Here is a 15,969-nt window from a genome sequence, read left to right as displayed (position 1 = left end):
GCCATAGTCAAACAATTTTTATTAAATGAATGAAAATACACTGTCATTAAAAGTCATCCATATAGCTATATAAGAAAGTGGGAAAAATCTCAGAAACCTTACTGCAATGATTAAATTTGCTTCATGTGAAACTCAGATTACCTATTGCTTTATTCTTCTGGATATTATCTTTATATACCATTCAATTTCATTTTAAATCAGCATATAAATTTATGAATGGACCAAAAACAATACTAACACCAACTAGTAATCAATCCCCTGGATAGACTACAGTATCAAGTAAGAAGATTATCTTACCTTCATACAGTTGCACAAGTAACTTGTACATAGAAGAAGCATATTTCTCAACGAATCAATTCTAGATTCCTCATTTGTCTTATTTTTAAACAGAGTGATACTTTCTCCTGCACACTGCATTAGGGACTATTAAAAATAGAAGAATGACAAATCCAAGTTCCAGTTAAAATTATGGTTTAGTGACTGCTTTTTAAAGTTTCACTTAAGAGAAAAAATTAAGTTTTTTAGAAGTTACACTTGGTTATATAGTATAATTAAAAATTATGAGTAATCTAGAAAAATGGCAAATCTTATGTCCTGCTCTCTCTGCAAGGTACAACTTTGACAGAATAGTATCCAGAGATCAAAAAAAATTTCATGCTTAGAGCCTACTTGATTAACACCCTTAACCAAGGTTTGTTTAGGAACAGATCACCAAAAAAAAACTTTTAAAAGTATAGATGAAAATCACCATTGTTGTTAATAAAATTAAATTTTACTGTGACATGATTTCAATTACTATATTTATATTTGGCTTAATATAATTTCAACTCTTAAGGAAGGACAGATGGTATCATTTCTTCTCAGACTGTCTCAGTGAAAAAGAAAGGGTTAACCTATATAAACTTTATGTTTTCCAATCAAATATACCAATTATCCCAAGAATAAATTTCATTCAAATTATCCAAAACTTCATTGGCATAAATTCTCTTACCTTGGCTTTCTGGAATAATTCTGATTTATATGCGTCTTCTTCGGCTATTACACCCACATAACAATAGCAGCCAAGAACACCCACCAAAAGACTTGAACACTGCACAAGCGTTTCTGGATTTGTAGTCTTAAAGTAAGCCACAAATAAAAAAATATATCACATAAAAAATTTTGGATATTCTATAATTATCTTTTGAGAAAACAAATTTTATGTACACGTTAAGAAACAATGTTCACCTCATTAAGCTTAACAGTGGCTTCTTTCCAAATATCTCTAAAAATTCCAACATCTAAGAGATCACTGCAGAGTTATGACAACCAGGCTTCTCGGGAAAAACAGAAATATCTTTTCTGGCCCAAGTAAGACATGACCTCTTAAAGTGGCACAATGTACCACATACAGTGTGCCGCTGAATATTTGATAGGGAGGCAAGAGAAAAAAAACTGACAGGCAAATAAATGTCTCTAAGTCTTAGAACACAAGTAGAAACTGGATCCATATACCCCAAAACCAAACCCATTTCCACTGAGTCGACTCCGACTCATACTGACCCTACAGGACAGAGTAGAACTGCCCCATAGGGTTTCCAAAGCTATAAATCTTTACGGAAGCTGACTGCCAAATCTGTCTCCCACAGAGCGGCTGGTGGGTTCGAACAGCCAACCTTAAGGTTAGCAGCTGAGTGCTTTACCCACTACGCACCAGGGCTTCTTGGAGTCATATAAAGGGACACCAAAATGATATTTTGAGTTTCTGAAGGATAATACTCGAAATATCATTTTAGTGTCTTCTTGGAGTCATACAAAGGGACACTGAAATGTTATTTTGCGTTTCTAAATGAAAACCCTGGTGGCGTAGTGGTTACAGTTCAGCTGCTGACCAAAAGGTCGGCAGTTCTAATCCACCAGGCACTCCTTGGAAACCCTGTGGGGCAGTTCTACTCTGTCCTATAGGGTCACTATGAGTTGGAATCGACTAGACAGCAAGGGTTTTTTGTTTTTTTTTTTAATGGAAGGATAATAACCTTGACTTAAGCTCCACGGACTACTGCAAAGCATTTTTGCCAGTAGATAATGTTTACACAATTTTATAGAACTATGTAAGAATTTTTACGAAGGTTATATAAAAGATTAGTATTTTTAGAGTTTTTCCCCTATATTGGAGGGAATAGCATTTTAGGGGATAACATGGAAGACCATATCACCTTGTAATAAAAGTGGTTACAACTATGATCCAACAGAATATTAGTAATTAAGGGTAAGAGAGACAAAACAGGAAGACTGACAATCTCTGATTTTTTAAGGTCATTATTCCTGACTACTAAATTAAGTCGTTTGAGTAGTTTATATATTTTATTTTATTCAGCAAATACCTTATCATTTACTATTTAACAGGAGTCCCTGGGTGGCGTTAACATGCTCTGCTGCTAAATGAAAGGTTGGCTGTTCGAGTCCACCCAGAGAAAGGACTAACGATCTACCTCTGAAAAATTAGCCATTGAAAACCCAATAGACCAGTTTTACTCTGACACACATGGGGTCACTGAGACTTGGAATCAACTGGACGGCAATTGGTTACTATGTAACAAGGCATCATGGATACAAAAATTAATAAAATTATACATGTCCTCTAATCAGCTTATTTTACAGCATAAGAGATAAAATATATACATAAATATCCATAGTACAAAAAGATACTAAGTGCCATAAAAAAATTTAAATATCAAGTACTAAGAAAGGTAAAAGATGACAAATAATTATGACTGAAGATTATCTAAGTAAGGCTTTAGCAAAGATTCTGACATGTGGATGATTTGAACACAGAAATGGGTAGAAAGATATTCTATGTCGACAGAAACAGGAGTTAATTTTGGCAAGAGAACAGCACACACCAAGAGAATTTGTGATTTTATGAGGACAAATTACTAGATGATCTCTAAAAAACAGTCCATTTATTACCTCTATTGATTACCCTTCCTCTTTAAAGTGCCACCAGAATCTATTAGATCAGTTTAATTATGTCCTTTTCATTACATAATCTCCATACTCAAAAATCTTCACTACTCCCCACTAACCTACCCAAGAAAGTTCCTTAAGTACAAGGAATTCTACTCCTTTTATGTCTACCGGAATTCCTGGCATAAAGGAATGAATCTTTTATTTTTCAATTTTCATGCTTAAAATTTCCCTATTTGTAGACATGTATTCTCAATTTGCTTTTAAAACCAATCTTCTCACCATCCCCAGTATTTCCTACCTCTAGTTCCCCTGTTTTTCCTTCCTAATAATCTACTTAAAGTTGAATCAAATACAGGCTTTAGTTCTTTTTTAAAATCTCACCTCGGATGTGTAATTATTTAGAAGCTGTTCTGATAATGCCAGAAGATAGCGATCCAGTGATTCCTTGAGATTTTGGTGGACAGAAAATCCAATACTGGATTGGTGCTTTTCTATACCACATTCTTTCACAATGGTTAAAAAATCCATCTTGTCAAAAGTTGTCTGAAGAAATAGGTCTTCTATTTCTAAGAATGAAGGTTCTTCTTTACTTTTTTGGTGTTCCTCACTTAAAGAAAGTAAGATCTTTAATTTATAATTGAACTATCTAATACTTATACTAGAAATATACTATAACTGAAAACATACATCTGCATTATTCAAAGACTGCCTAACAATTAATGGATTACTCTTTTAAATGCTTCTCTTCTTTGGAATTCAGCAGCAATTTTACTAATACACAAAGACAAAAGAAACACAAAGCTACAATTTCAAAGGCAAATTTAGAAAATATTAAAAACAAACATTAATAGTACAAGGTATAAACACTGAGAATAACAATATCTGAAAACATCCCCTTTTTCTACCTTTGACTTCTCCAAAATGTAGGATTTTTTTCATTTTATACCCTTTTATGAGCAATTAGTAATCTGCACCAGAGAGTCACTTTCAACCAGTGACTATACATAAACCTCTTGAATCAATTAAAATAAGGTTTCTAGATTTATGTTTTCCCTATCCTCAATAAGTTTTTAAAGCTAAAAAAAGTCAAATTTTACTTGACATATAAAAATAATTAGTCATACCTTAAAAAACTCACTTTACATAATTTTTATGTTCTTAATTTCCAATCATAACCACTCACTTTCTTCCATTGGCAAATGTCATGTTATACTATGCAGCATTAAAAAATAGTTAATTCCAGATGTGAAATTACAAATATACAGTGCAACCACTGAATTAAAAGAAACTTTTCGCTGGTTAACAGTTGTGGTTTTTAAAAATTAACCAGTTCACTCCATGATTATTAGGATGCGGCTATGACCTTGCTAAATTATCACCTTTTTAATTAAAGCTACAGCTTAAAAATAACAAACGACTCTATCACATAACGTACCATTCTGGCGCACTTTGGAAAAAATTCATTGCAGCTTTACAGTTTTTCACAGCGAGACTCACAAGAATTTTCTCCAGTGAAAGATGAGGAAATTTACTATAAAGGAAAATAAAATGCTTCACTTAAAACACCAAAAGTCATTTGAAGAATTCTTTAAGCTTAATTGTCCAAGTTTGGCTATGTCTAAGGAGATCTCTAAAATTTGGATCCTGAATTAAAATTCTTTTCATTTGTAGTGAATTTCTTAACATCTGAAAGGAGAACTTAAGGAGCATACACTCTGGTTGTATCATCTCCAACAATGCCTAGAAGGAGACTCAAGTCCAATTTTTAAAAAGATCACTTCTGAAATAAACAAAGACTGTAAAATTAAAGTGAGAGCACTAGAATCCAGAGGTCTGCTCTCCAATCATAGGTCAAATTACTATCTGGAAATTTCCATTCAATGGAAAGGTTAAGTGGGCAAGCTGCTCCTCCAGTCCTAGTGTGTAGTCCCATTTTGTCCTCCTCATTTCTTCACCCATTAATTTAACATATCTCACCCCAAAGATACTCTCATTATGATTAGGGATTCAGGATCCATCTGAGTCAGATCATATGTTCAGATGGACCTATTTACAGAAAGTCACAAAGAAACATACAGTACTTAAAGAATTATATGCATATTCTTCATGCACATCCCCCTAGTCTCACTGTCCAGGCAGAGAACAACGACAACAAAAAAAGAATCTAACAGAGATCCAGACACTAAGACATAGAACACTGTAAAAATAAAGAGAATGTATAATGTGTAGGGCTAGCTCTGAGAAAGGAGCCCTGGTGGAGCATCAGTTAAGTGCTCAGCCAGTAATCGAAAAGTTGGTGGTTCAAATCCACCCAGTTGCTCTGTGGGAACAAGACCTGGTGATCTGCTTTGCACCTTTATTAATCACCCCTTCCTCTTAAAGTGCCACCAAAATCTATCAGTTTAAATTATGTCCTTTACATCATATATTCTCTATACTCAAAAATCTTTACTAGCACTTAACAACAAGCTCTGGGAAATCCTGCATTATCACTGTGAAATAAAGCCATCTGGTATCAAATAAGTAAAGGAGAAAACCAAAACCAAATCAAACCCATTGCTGTTGATTCCGACTCATAGCGCCCCTACAGGACAGAGTAGAACTGCCCCATAGGGTTTCAAAGGAATGGCTGATGGATTCGAACTGCCGGCCTTTTAGTTAGCAGCCGAGTTCTTAACCACTGTGCCACAAGGGCTCCAAGTAAAGAAGGGGGTCTTATAAAACTAAACAAAACAGGAGCATGCTAATGAACTGAAATTACCTGTGAAGAATTGGAGGCAGCTCTGTAGTGTCTTCTAAGTCATCCTCTAACTGATAGAATATGAGCCATTTCATTATCAATTCCCTTAATGAAACACTTCTATTCACTTCGCTTATATTCTGCTCTAATCCTGTTTTTGCTGTTTCTGGAATTACACATATGGTCAGTGCCACTGTCAAACAGCATACTGCAGGACTATAACAAAACAAAGAACAACTGTTGTTAAAAGTTAGCTCTTTGAGGGACAGAGACCTTATCTATCTTATTTACTACTGTGCCTCCTAAGTGTAGGACAGTGCCGAGCACATGAGAGGCACACAGCAAACTTTTGTTAACAAAATGAATCCAAACAGTGAAAAAAGTCTGATTATATTTGAGAAGATTCTTGATTAGAAACTACCTCTTATCATAATAGTAAATAGTACTAATGAAAAAAAAAGGCTATGAATATTAATTGTGAGTTATAGATAAAAGAAATTCAAACTCTAATTCTTTAACACTGATCTTTAGTAATCTCTCCACGTTTAAAATTAAATTCACATTTATTTATTAAGTCTTCCTGGCCAAACAACAAAAACTTCTGAAATAGAACTCAACGTATCTTTAACTGAAGTAACAAACCTATAAAAATGACGGGGGGGAGGGGACATTTGTGTGTGTGTATTTGTAAAATCTGACACAATGCATATTCAACTTACCATGAAGGTCTGCAGGCTGACCCAGTAAATAACTTCCAGAATTCTCTATCAACCTCAACTAAACTGCCCTGAATTATGGCTCCAAGTAAGCTGAAGTTTTCAGCTTGTATTTGTTCAGAACTTATACTGCGAAAGGTAATAGACCAAATTTTAATCCAGAGTTTCAATAAATCTGACTTTTGTGAGCCTTCTAGATTTGAAATCTTTCCTTGACACAATGCAACTTCCATAAGACATCGTAACACATATGGTGTGCGCTCCCCACGTCGCTGTTGAGGTAGAAGCTGGGATAGTATTATCAGTAGTGGTGATAGCTCACAGTTAGGTAAACTTGCAGGATACTTTGATATTAATTGAGTTGCGATCTGTAACCTAAAAGAAAAAGAACGAATAATTTCTTTGAAAACTATTCAATCCCATTAACAAACTAAAAGAAAACAAACATATAGTCATGGTACCCTTACAATATCCTAATTAGAGCACCACTGTCATACTCGCAAAACACACTGGCTCTTGATATTTACCAAGCCCTACTTCCTAAAGTGGCAGGAAGACTAATAACTTTTTGGCGAGCTGGGTAAGCTATTATATTTTACTTTCACAAAAACGTTAAAGAATAATTAAATTAGCAACATTATACTTCTGAATTATCACACCTACCCCTCTTCTTTAGCTACCAATAATATTCCTCTAAAAGATAAAAACAAACAAAAAAGCTGCTTTTCATTGACATTAATTCAGTTAATTCAATAAATATTTGTTGTGAGAATGTGGGCTATTCAATGACAGGAATCTTAACCTTATTCATCTGTGTCCCTAACGCCTGGCACACAGCAGGTATTCAATAAATAACTCCTAACTACATGGACAAATTAAAGAATCTGAAATAGGTACCCTCAACTATATAAAATAATACGATCTTAAGTAAAAGGTATCTACATCAATACACAACTCAATTGTATTTAAACATTCCACCAACCTGGTAAAATTAAAGGAGCAACAAACACAAAAGCTTAATTGTAACTGACAATTTTCTAACTGTCTTTAGGCAAGTTGCTTAACCTTTCTGGGTTTTAGTTTTCTTTCTGTAAACAGGCTGAACCAGATAAATTCTAAAGGTGACTTTGGAAAAAAAAATCCAAGCCCACTGCCCTCGAGTCAACTGTGACTCATAGTGACCCTACAGGACAGAGTATAACTGCCCCATAGGGTTTCCAAGGCTGTAAACTTTATGGAAGCACACTGCCACATCTTTCTGCCGAGGAGGGGCTGGTGAGTTCGAACTGCCAACCTTTCCTTTAGAAGCCGAGCACTTAACTGCTGTACCACCAGGGCTCCTTGAAGGTCCCTATCAGACCTAATATTTTGTGATTCCACAGAAAGACCTGTTATTTTATACATGAAACTAAAGAAGTAAATAATGATAACCTTCTATCATAGCACAAGGTCAAAATTATTCTGTGATTTCTGAAGGGTATCTTAAATTTCTTCCTAACTTAATTCTATGCTATCGGAGGGTGCTCTGCATGCTAAAATCTCTGTGTTAAGGTGTACAACTTAGCGATTTCCATGAAGCAAACGCCACTGATTACCTACCAGACAGCCATTTCCCTTTCCTCCTTGCTATGGCAATATGCTTAGGAAAGGTGGGCCCTGTCCCCTGCCCCAGCAATGAGCCATGACAGCTGATCTCAGGGAGTAGATAAATGACCTAGTTCTGGCCAATGAGATAAAAGGATTCTGCTGGAGTCTTCTGAGAAAAGCTACATGAGACTAAAATGACATTGAATGAGAAAAAAATAAAATTACCAAGGCACAAGATCAAAATCATTCTGTGATTTCTGAAGATGATCTTTAATTACTTCCCAGCCTAATTCTATTCTCCTCCTTTTGCAAAGTACACTGTAGTCGCTAAGTTCTCTTTGTGTGGTAGTATAAGACTGAGAAATCTCCAAAGATCTGGTATTTTCATTAAAAACCTGTAAAATAACAAAATGAAAAATTTTTTCATTGGTATTATTTTCTAAAGAAAAAATGTCCTTCCTCAAATGAAGATACAGGGAAGTCATACAGCAAGAGTAATAAATTACAGCAATATATATAAATATGATAATACAGTAAGAAACAAACATTGAAAGAAATATAATGACTCTTTGAAAAGCAGAAATTACCAAGTAATATATTAGTTTTATTTCCTGGAAACATTTACTAAAAGCACCAACACATCTAAAAGTGAAAGCAAAACCTACTTTTTCAAAGGGATTAAATCTTAAATTTACTGTCATGGATTGAATTGTGTCCCCCAAAAATATCTGTCAACTTGGCTGGGTCATGATTCCCAGCACTGTGTGATTGTGTAATCTGATGTGATTTCCTTATGTGTTGTAAACTCTGTCACTAAGATGAGGTTATATGTGATCTCCTTACGTGCTGTAAATTCTATCACTGTGATGAGGTTATACTGATGAGGTTGACAAGATTAGATAGTGTCTTAATGCAATCTCTTTTGAGATATAAAAGAGAGAAGCGAGCAGAGACACATGGGAACCTCATACCACCAAGAAAGCAGTGCCGGGAGCAGCGTGCGTCCTTTGGACCTGAGGTTCCTGCGCAGAGAAGCTCCCAGACCAAAGGAAGATTGATGACACGGACCTTCCTCCAGAGCCGATGGAGAAAGCGTTCCCCTGGAACTGACACCCTGAATTTGGACTTGTAGCCTACTGGACTGTAAGAGAATAAACTTGGCTTTGCTAAAGCCATCCACTCGTGGTATCTCTGTTAGAGCAGCACTAGATGACTGAGACATTTACCATTAGAAAATATTTGACAGAGTGAAATTACTACCAATGATGTTAACTAAATCTCAGGGGAAACTTCTACTCACAAAACATTAGGTCACCAACTGGTGACTGGATAAACAAAATGTAATAACATCCATATAACAGATTATCATTCAGCCATGAAAAGGAATAAAGTACCGACACATGGCACAACATGAATGAACCCTGAAAATGTTATGCTAAGTAAAAGAAGGAAGACACAAAAAGCCACATACTGTAGGATTCCATTTATATGAAATGTCCTAAACAGACAAATCCATAGAGACAGAAAATAGATTAGTAGCTGCCAGAGGCTAGGGGAAGAGGGAATATCAGAATTTACTACTAATAGGTATGAGGTTTCTTTCCGGGTGACAGAAACATTCTGGAATTAGATAGTGTGAATTTTCACTATGTTGCACAACATAGTGAAAATACTAAAAGTCACTGAATTGCACACTTTAAAATGGTGAATTTTATGTGATTTTGTCTTATTTAAAAAAAAAAAAGAAACAGTGAGGTTAGGGTCATATTATTTCTCACAGACCATCTTGTGAGAATGAGAAAGTTCATCATTAGTTTTCATGAAATCTATATCTGCAAAAGAGTTATCTTTTAAGTTAAAATGGTAATTCCAGCTATTTATGGCATTTTAAAAAGAAAAGTTACATGTACAGAATGTAACTACAGGTTTTTTTTAAATCAGAATACAGGTTCAAAAAGCCCAGCAAGAGGAAAAGTAACAGGAAATTTCAAAATTGGACAACAGATACATTGAGGGGATTCAAATTTCAAAACATAGAGATTTACGATACCTGGTGACAAATATCTGCCATCAACTCAATCAAGTTTTCCTTAACAGCAATATTACGAGATCCTGAAGAATATTTTCCTCTACTTCCTATATGACTTATCTCATTCACTAGCAGATCATATAAATTGTATAAGATACTTCGCCATTTTGCTGACTCATAAGCACCTGTAATCCAAAAAATTAAAGTGTAATTTATATATATATTCCGCTGCCAACTCCCACAAAATTATCCAGCTGTTAAGGAGGAAACAACATTAGAAACATCTCTTTAGTACCAATGCTTCTTCTACAATATCCCTCACAACCTCTACTTCATAACGGTGTCCATTCCATTCAGAAAGCTGTATTTGTTGTAAAGTTCTTCTACATTCTGGTCTAAAATCTTTCTCCAATTTCTTCTCTTCCCTGAGGCAAATACAGTTATTATGTTCTCTTTCATATGAGGACCAAGTTCTCTATGTCTTTCTTCATGTAAGAGAAAACACTACCTGTTCTTTCAACTAGTGTACAAATAACATGTTATTCAGACTTGTTATCCCAGTCAAATTTCCCGAGACATTCCAATCAACTTATGCCCCTCTTCATTAAAATGTCCAATCTATAAAATACAGTAAAAATCTATGGTCTGACCAGTATGGGGAACAATGGAACTATTACTTCCTGAAAACAGGGTACTACACATCAATTAATGTTGCCTAAAACTACATTAGCTTTTCTGGCAGTCTCATTATCTCGTCAACTTTCAACTCATCTAAACCTATAGTTAACTAAAACTCTTAAACATTTCATATCACCTCCTAATCTTCACCCAGGTGAAAGCTATGTGAAAGACGAAAAATATGAAAAGCCACCATTCTCTGAGTTCTTGCAGTTTTGTGGGCTACAAACATATCTAACTGTACTTACTAGGAGACATGAAACATACACACTACTTTTGGTAAAAAGTCACTCCAATCAGGTTTTTTCCCCTGTTTCAGCTGCTATTACTCATGTGACATGCTTTTTCAAGAAGGTTATTAAACTAGCCATGATGAATTGAGCCAAAGGCTAGTAACGGCCCAAAGGCAATTGTAGACTGAACATAAGGGTACTCATTTAGCTCCAATTTCACCCTCTAAAGTTCCTATCTACTAAACAGTGCTACATCACCCAAGCAATATTCTCGGTGAAGGACAAATGGAGAGGAATCAAGCGAGGACAGGTCATTTACTTCTGGTTGTTTTCCAAGCAAACAGGGGTCTGGAGTAACTATGAGGCATAAGGCAGCAATTTCCCCTTTCCACCTAACATCTCTATGAAAGTAATCTGTATGTATCTTCCTTAGGATCTGAATAATATGACTGGCTGCTTTCAGTCCACATTTATCTATTCTAGCTTCTCATACAAGCAATATATAGATAAACAAGATCCTGCTTTCTCTAAATTGTTTTGTCCTTAGAGTCTGTGTCACATTTCATAAAACAAAACAAACCCATTGCCTCTGAGTCAATTCCGACTCACAGCGACCCTAAGGACACAGCAGAACTGCCCCATAGGGTTTCCAAGGAGCGGCTGGTAGATTCGAACTGCTGACCTTTTGATTAGCAGCCGAGCTCTTAACCACTGCGCGACCAGGGCTTCATGTCACACCTCTCAGCACCTAATAACTGTTGCATAATCAGGTCCTAGAAGGCAGAGTGTATCTTATTTGTTTGCATCCCTCAAAACATCCTACATTGTACTGAACAAACGGTAAGACATAATATAACTCACTACCACAGCTGCACATTCTAAATATATGTGAAATACATCCCTCATGACTAATAACTTTATCAAGCTGATCAATCCGCAGGAAGGTCATATCCTCTTACAGAATACTGATTTCATACTTAAGCGTCTATGGTTCAATGAAGCAGCAGATTCAAAACAGTAAAAACTTCCTATATACCTTTTTCTTGGGTTTTAGCTCCCTTTGGATGATGGATATAAATTTGCAGTTGAAATAATTCAATAATCACTTCTTTTAAGGAATCATTAAGTCTATGTTGAGTCCAAATATAAAGCAAGGTAGGAAGAATTTCATCTCCTAATTCACACACTCGAATGCGAAAGTTGATGGCCAAAATCTTGATGAAGATAGTAAGTGCTGCTAAGACATGATTTAGGCCTGGAGAGCTCTTTTCTTGTCTGTGACGGAAAACAAACAGGCTCAGATTGGCTGAACAGGGGAACAAAAACTGCAAATATTGAAGACAGTTAAGAAATTGCAAGGTGAAAGGAAAATCTAATTTTCAAGTTCCAAAAGCCTCAGTTTCAGAAGTATTCAGAAAAAAAATCAAGGCAGCACTACACGGTCACAAAAAAAATAGTTCTTATTTGGTGCAAACAGACCACTTTTGTTAGCTCTTCCTGCTACTGAAACACTGTCTAAAAATATACAAAACTGAAATGTAATACCTAACATTTTAAAACTGTTTCACATTATAAATTGGGTAATGCCACACAAATTTAAGATACTGATTTTTCCAGAGTACACTCCTATTTTATTTTATTCTCAATACATTACATCTATCCTCAACATGAGAAAAAAGAAAATACTTAGGATATTTAACTCTGTTTTAATGAGAAGAGCAAGAGAGAGCTCCCACTTAAAAATATCATTTAATGTCCTGCAGGTTGGACCTTCAGGAAGTGTTGGACCTGACTGACATGTCCTTTGGGAATCCACTACTTCTAGTATAATGAGTCACTGCTTTAAAATGTAGTATTTTTAAAATACTGAATCTATAAACATAGCCTTGTAAGAAGATCAAACGAATTTAACACCAAACAAAACAAATAGATTATTACCTTGCACACTGAACAGCCTTGGAAAAAAATTCCAAAAATTTGGGATTTAATCCATCAGTTTGTGAACAGTATCCTTTGGTCACAGCGTAAATTATTCTGGCCACTAAAACTCTATTAATGTCTTGTGAAGGTTTGAGATACAACCTGAAGTACACAGACAACAATTCTGAAAATTAAAAAAAAAAAGTATTAGTTATGTTAAAAAAATTATATAAGTATATAACTTACATGTCAAAATTCAAATTAAATATTTCACAATCCCATACAGACAAAACATCAAAAATTGCCCCAATTTAATTTGTATTTAACGTTAGTACTTTATTTTATATAAACTGCCTTCAAGACAGGAATAACTACAGGCAGCAGACTGTGCGAACATCAGTTTAAGAGCCAGACCTCCGACAAGCCTATGTTCCTTCATCTAGGCCTCAACGGTTTGCACCAGTGACTAACAAAGCATATAGCACATAGTACACAATCCATAGTTGGTTTTTTTTTTTTTTGTTAATGTTGTTTGGTTAATAATGTGTATAAAACGTGTCTAAAACTGAGGGTCTAAGATTTTAGTCATAATTTAACAAACTGCTGGAAGAAGACATGAGATTCCTGCATCAGAGAAAAAGGACCGTTTACTTCCGACAGCAATGGTGGTAGCCAGAGTACCTTTATTTTTGCAGCAGTTCCCCATCCCAAAAGGAAACATGAAAAGACACAGGTGACACAAGTGGGCTGCGTTACAGAGAGAAACCCTGAACTTTTTATAAAGGGTCACAAGCAAACCTGTCCTTTGCTCTAGAGGAAGCCAACATCTCCATCTCCCAACATTGTTCACGATACAAACATCCTATAAAGACAGTCTGGAACAAAAGCAGTCAGTGTCTCTGTTCACAAGATGTGCTGAAATGCAAGAGACCATGCAGAATTGTTTCCCAACAAAGGCCAAAAGTAAAGTTTCTAACACAGGATATTTTTTTCCGATTAAGATATAGAGAGTCCTCAGCTAGTAAAACAAGCAAGAACAACATCTATGGTTATTTTCTTCTTCAACCCACAGTCACATGACTCTGCAGAAATGGATACATACTTTAAAATCAGAGATTTTAAACACAAAAGAATAAAGGCAATATAAACACCTCAAACATTAAATAGTAACTAACATAACTTTAAAAATGATTCCTATCATGCCATCTGATATTACAGACCATTCCAGATCTGTGCTCCCCCAAGGTCTTTTCACCTAGACAGCAGTAGAAATCTGTATGAATTAATACAACCATTTCAAAATAAGAAAACAGGAGGAGTCATCTTTATAACTTCTCTCTCCTTACTTGGCAGGGGAAGAGCAGTGAAACAGGAAAAGCCCACAATGCCACCAATGGTCTCTGATTAAAGCATGGGCTTCAGGGATTTATGTTAGTTGGGGGAAATGATCCCAAATTCTCACAGAACCTTACATACCCTCCTAGTAGGTGCTTAAAGAGCTGGTATAAGACATCCAATAAAAATCTCAGAGGAGTGAAGTCCAGCCTTTTCATAAAAGGCTGCAGTGCATGAATTCACCCTCTCTGTGAATTTAATGGGAGCCCTGGAGGGGCAAGACTCAAAGAGCAGATGGTAAAACAACATGATATGAAAAAGGAGTTTCTGGAGTTAAGAAAATAAAGCTTCAAATAACACCATTAAACACAGATTCCTTGGGACTTTATACATAAACTATCATATCTGCAAATAGGGATAGTTTTATTTCTTCCTTTCCAATTTGCATGCCTTTTATTTCCTTTTCCTGCCTGCCTAATTGCCATACCTTGAACCTACGGCACAATGTTGTGTAGAGTGGTGAGAGCGGACGTTCCGCTTTGTTCCCAATTTTTAATTACAACTTCAATTTCTTTAACAGTTATAGGACTATTCATATTATTTACTTCATATTGGGTAAGTTTTGGTACCAAACCAAAAACCAAACACACTGCCATCAAGTCTATTCTGTCTCATGCAGACCCTATAGGACAAAGAACTGCCCCATAGCGTTTCCAAGGCTGTAAATCTTTACAGAAGCAGACTGTCACATCTTTCTACTGTGGAATGACTGGTGGGTTCGAACTGCAGACCTTTCAGTTAGCAGCCTAGTGCTTGAGTTTTTATAGTCTGTGGTTTTGAGAAATTGGTTCATTTCATCTAAGTTGTCAAATTTATGTGCAGAGAGTTGTTCACAGTATTCCCCTATTATTCTTTTAATAGCTGCAGGATCTGCGGTTACACTCATTTCATTTCCGATATTGGGTAATTTGTGCCTTCTCTTTTTTTATCTTAGCTATTCTTGCTAGAGGTTATCAATTCTATTGATCTTTCCAAAGAAGCAGCTTTTTGTTTAATTGATTTTTCTTTCTACTGTTTTGAATTTCTTTTTTTTTTTTTTTTTGCTTTTACATTTCCTTTCTTCTGCTTGCTTTGAGGTTTTAGTTTTTGTTCTCTATTTACTTGAATGGGAACTTAGATTACTGATTTAAGACCTCTCCTCTCTTCTTTGTAGACATTTAATGCTATAAATTACCATCTCAGCACAAATTTAGATGCAGCCCACAAATTCTGACATGTTATAATTTTCTTTTCATTCAGCTCTAAGTATGTTGAGCTCCTCTGAGATTTCTCCTTCTGCCCATGAATTAATTAGAAATGTCAGTTCTAAATAAGTTCTGTTTTCCTTTCAGACTTCTTTCACCCATAATTATTTAGAAATGTGTTGATTTTCAATAAAGTACTATAAAGGAAAACAGACAATTACAGTAGAAAATAAAAGGAGAGGTACTGATTTAGAAAGGGCAATTAGAAAACGGCAGTTCCCGGCACGAATCAAAAACTCTGGAAATAACAAATGTTGGAGAGACTGTGGGGAGATCGGAACTCTTATGCAATGCTGGTGGGAAAGCAAAATGATACAACCATTTTGGAAAATGATATGGTGCTTCCTTAGAAAGCTAGAAATAGAAATACCATACAATCCAGCAATCCCACTACTAGGAGTATATCCTGGAGAAATACGAGCCATCACACGGACAGACATACGCACACCCATGTTCACTGCAGCATTGTTCACAATAG

General features: G+C 35.6%; 1 protein-coding gene across 6 annotated transcripts in view; it reads right to left on the bottom strand.

Annotated features, from left to right (window-relative positions):
- ATM (ATM serine/threonine kinase) overlaps window positions 1-15,969 on the bottom strand; it is a 100,956-nt gene that overhangs the window by 66,154 nt on the left and 18,833 nt on the right. For all 6 annotated transcript variants that reach the window (XM_023736955.1, XM_023736954.1, XM_023736957.1 and 3 more), the window contains exons 6-15: window positions 12,871-13,036; window positions 11,969-12,207; window positions 10,043-10,206; window positions 8,218-8,387; window positions 6,409-6,780; window positions 5,711-5,905; window positions 4,385-4,480; window positions 3,331-3,556; window positions 992-1,117; window positions 298-423 (exon numbers count right to left, since the gene is read on the bottom strand). In XM_023736955.1, the coding sequence (XP_023592723.1) occupies window positions 298-423; window positions 992-1,117; window positions 3,331-3,556; window positions 4,385-4,480; window positions 5,711-5,905; window positions 6,409-6,780; window positions 8,218-8,387; window positions 10,043-10,206; window positions 11,969-12,207; window positions 12,871-13,036 (1,880 nt within the window). The remainder of the gene's footprint in view (window positions 1-297; window positions 424-991; window positions 1,118-3,330; window positions 3,557-4,384; window positions 4,481-5,710; window positions 5,906-6,408; window positions 6,781-8,217; window positions 8,388-10,042; window positions 10,207-11,968; window positions 12,208-12,870; window positions 13,037-15,969) is intronic.

This window comes from Trichechus manatus, unplaced genomic scaffold (assembly GCF_000243295.1).
Source record: "Trichechus manatus latirostris isolate Lorelei unplaced genomic scaffold, TriManLat1.0 scaffold00094, whole genome shotgun sequence".
NCBI lineage: Eukaryota > Metazoa > Chordata > Mammalia > Sirenia > Trichechidae > Trichechus > Trichechus manatus.
Note: the sequence above shows the minus strand (reverse complement) of the source record. Positions and strands in the feature narration are given on the sequence as shown.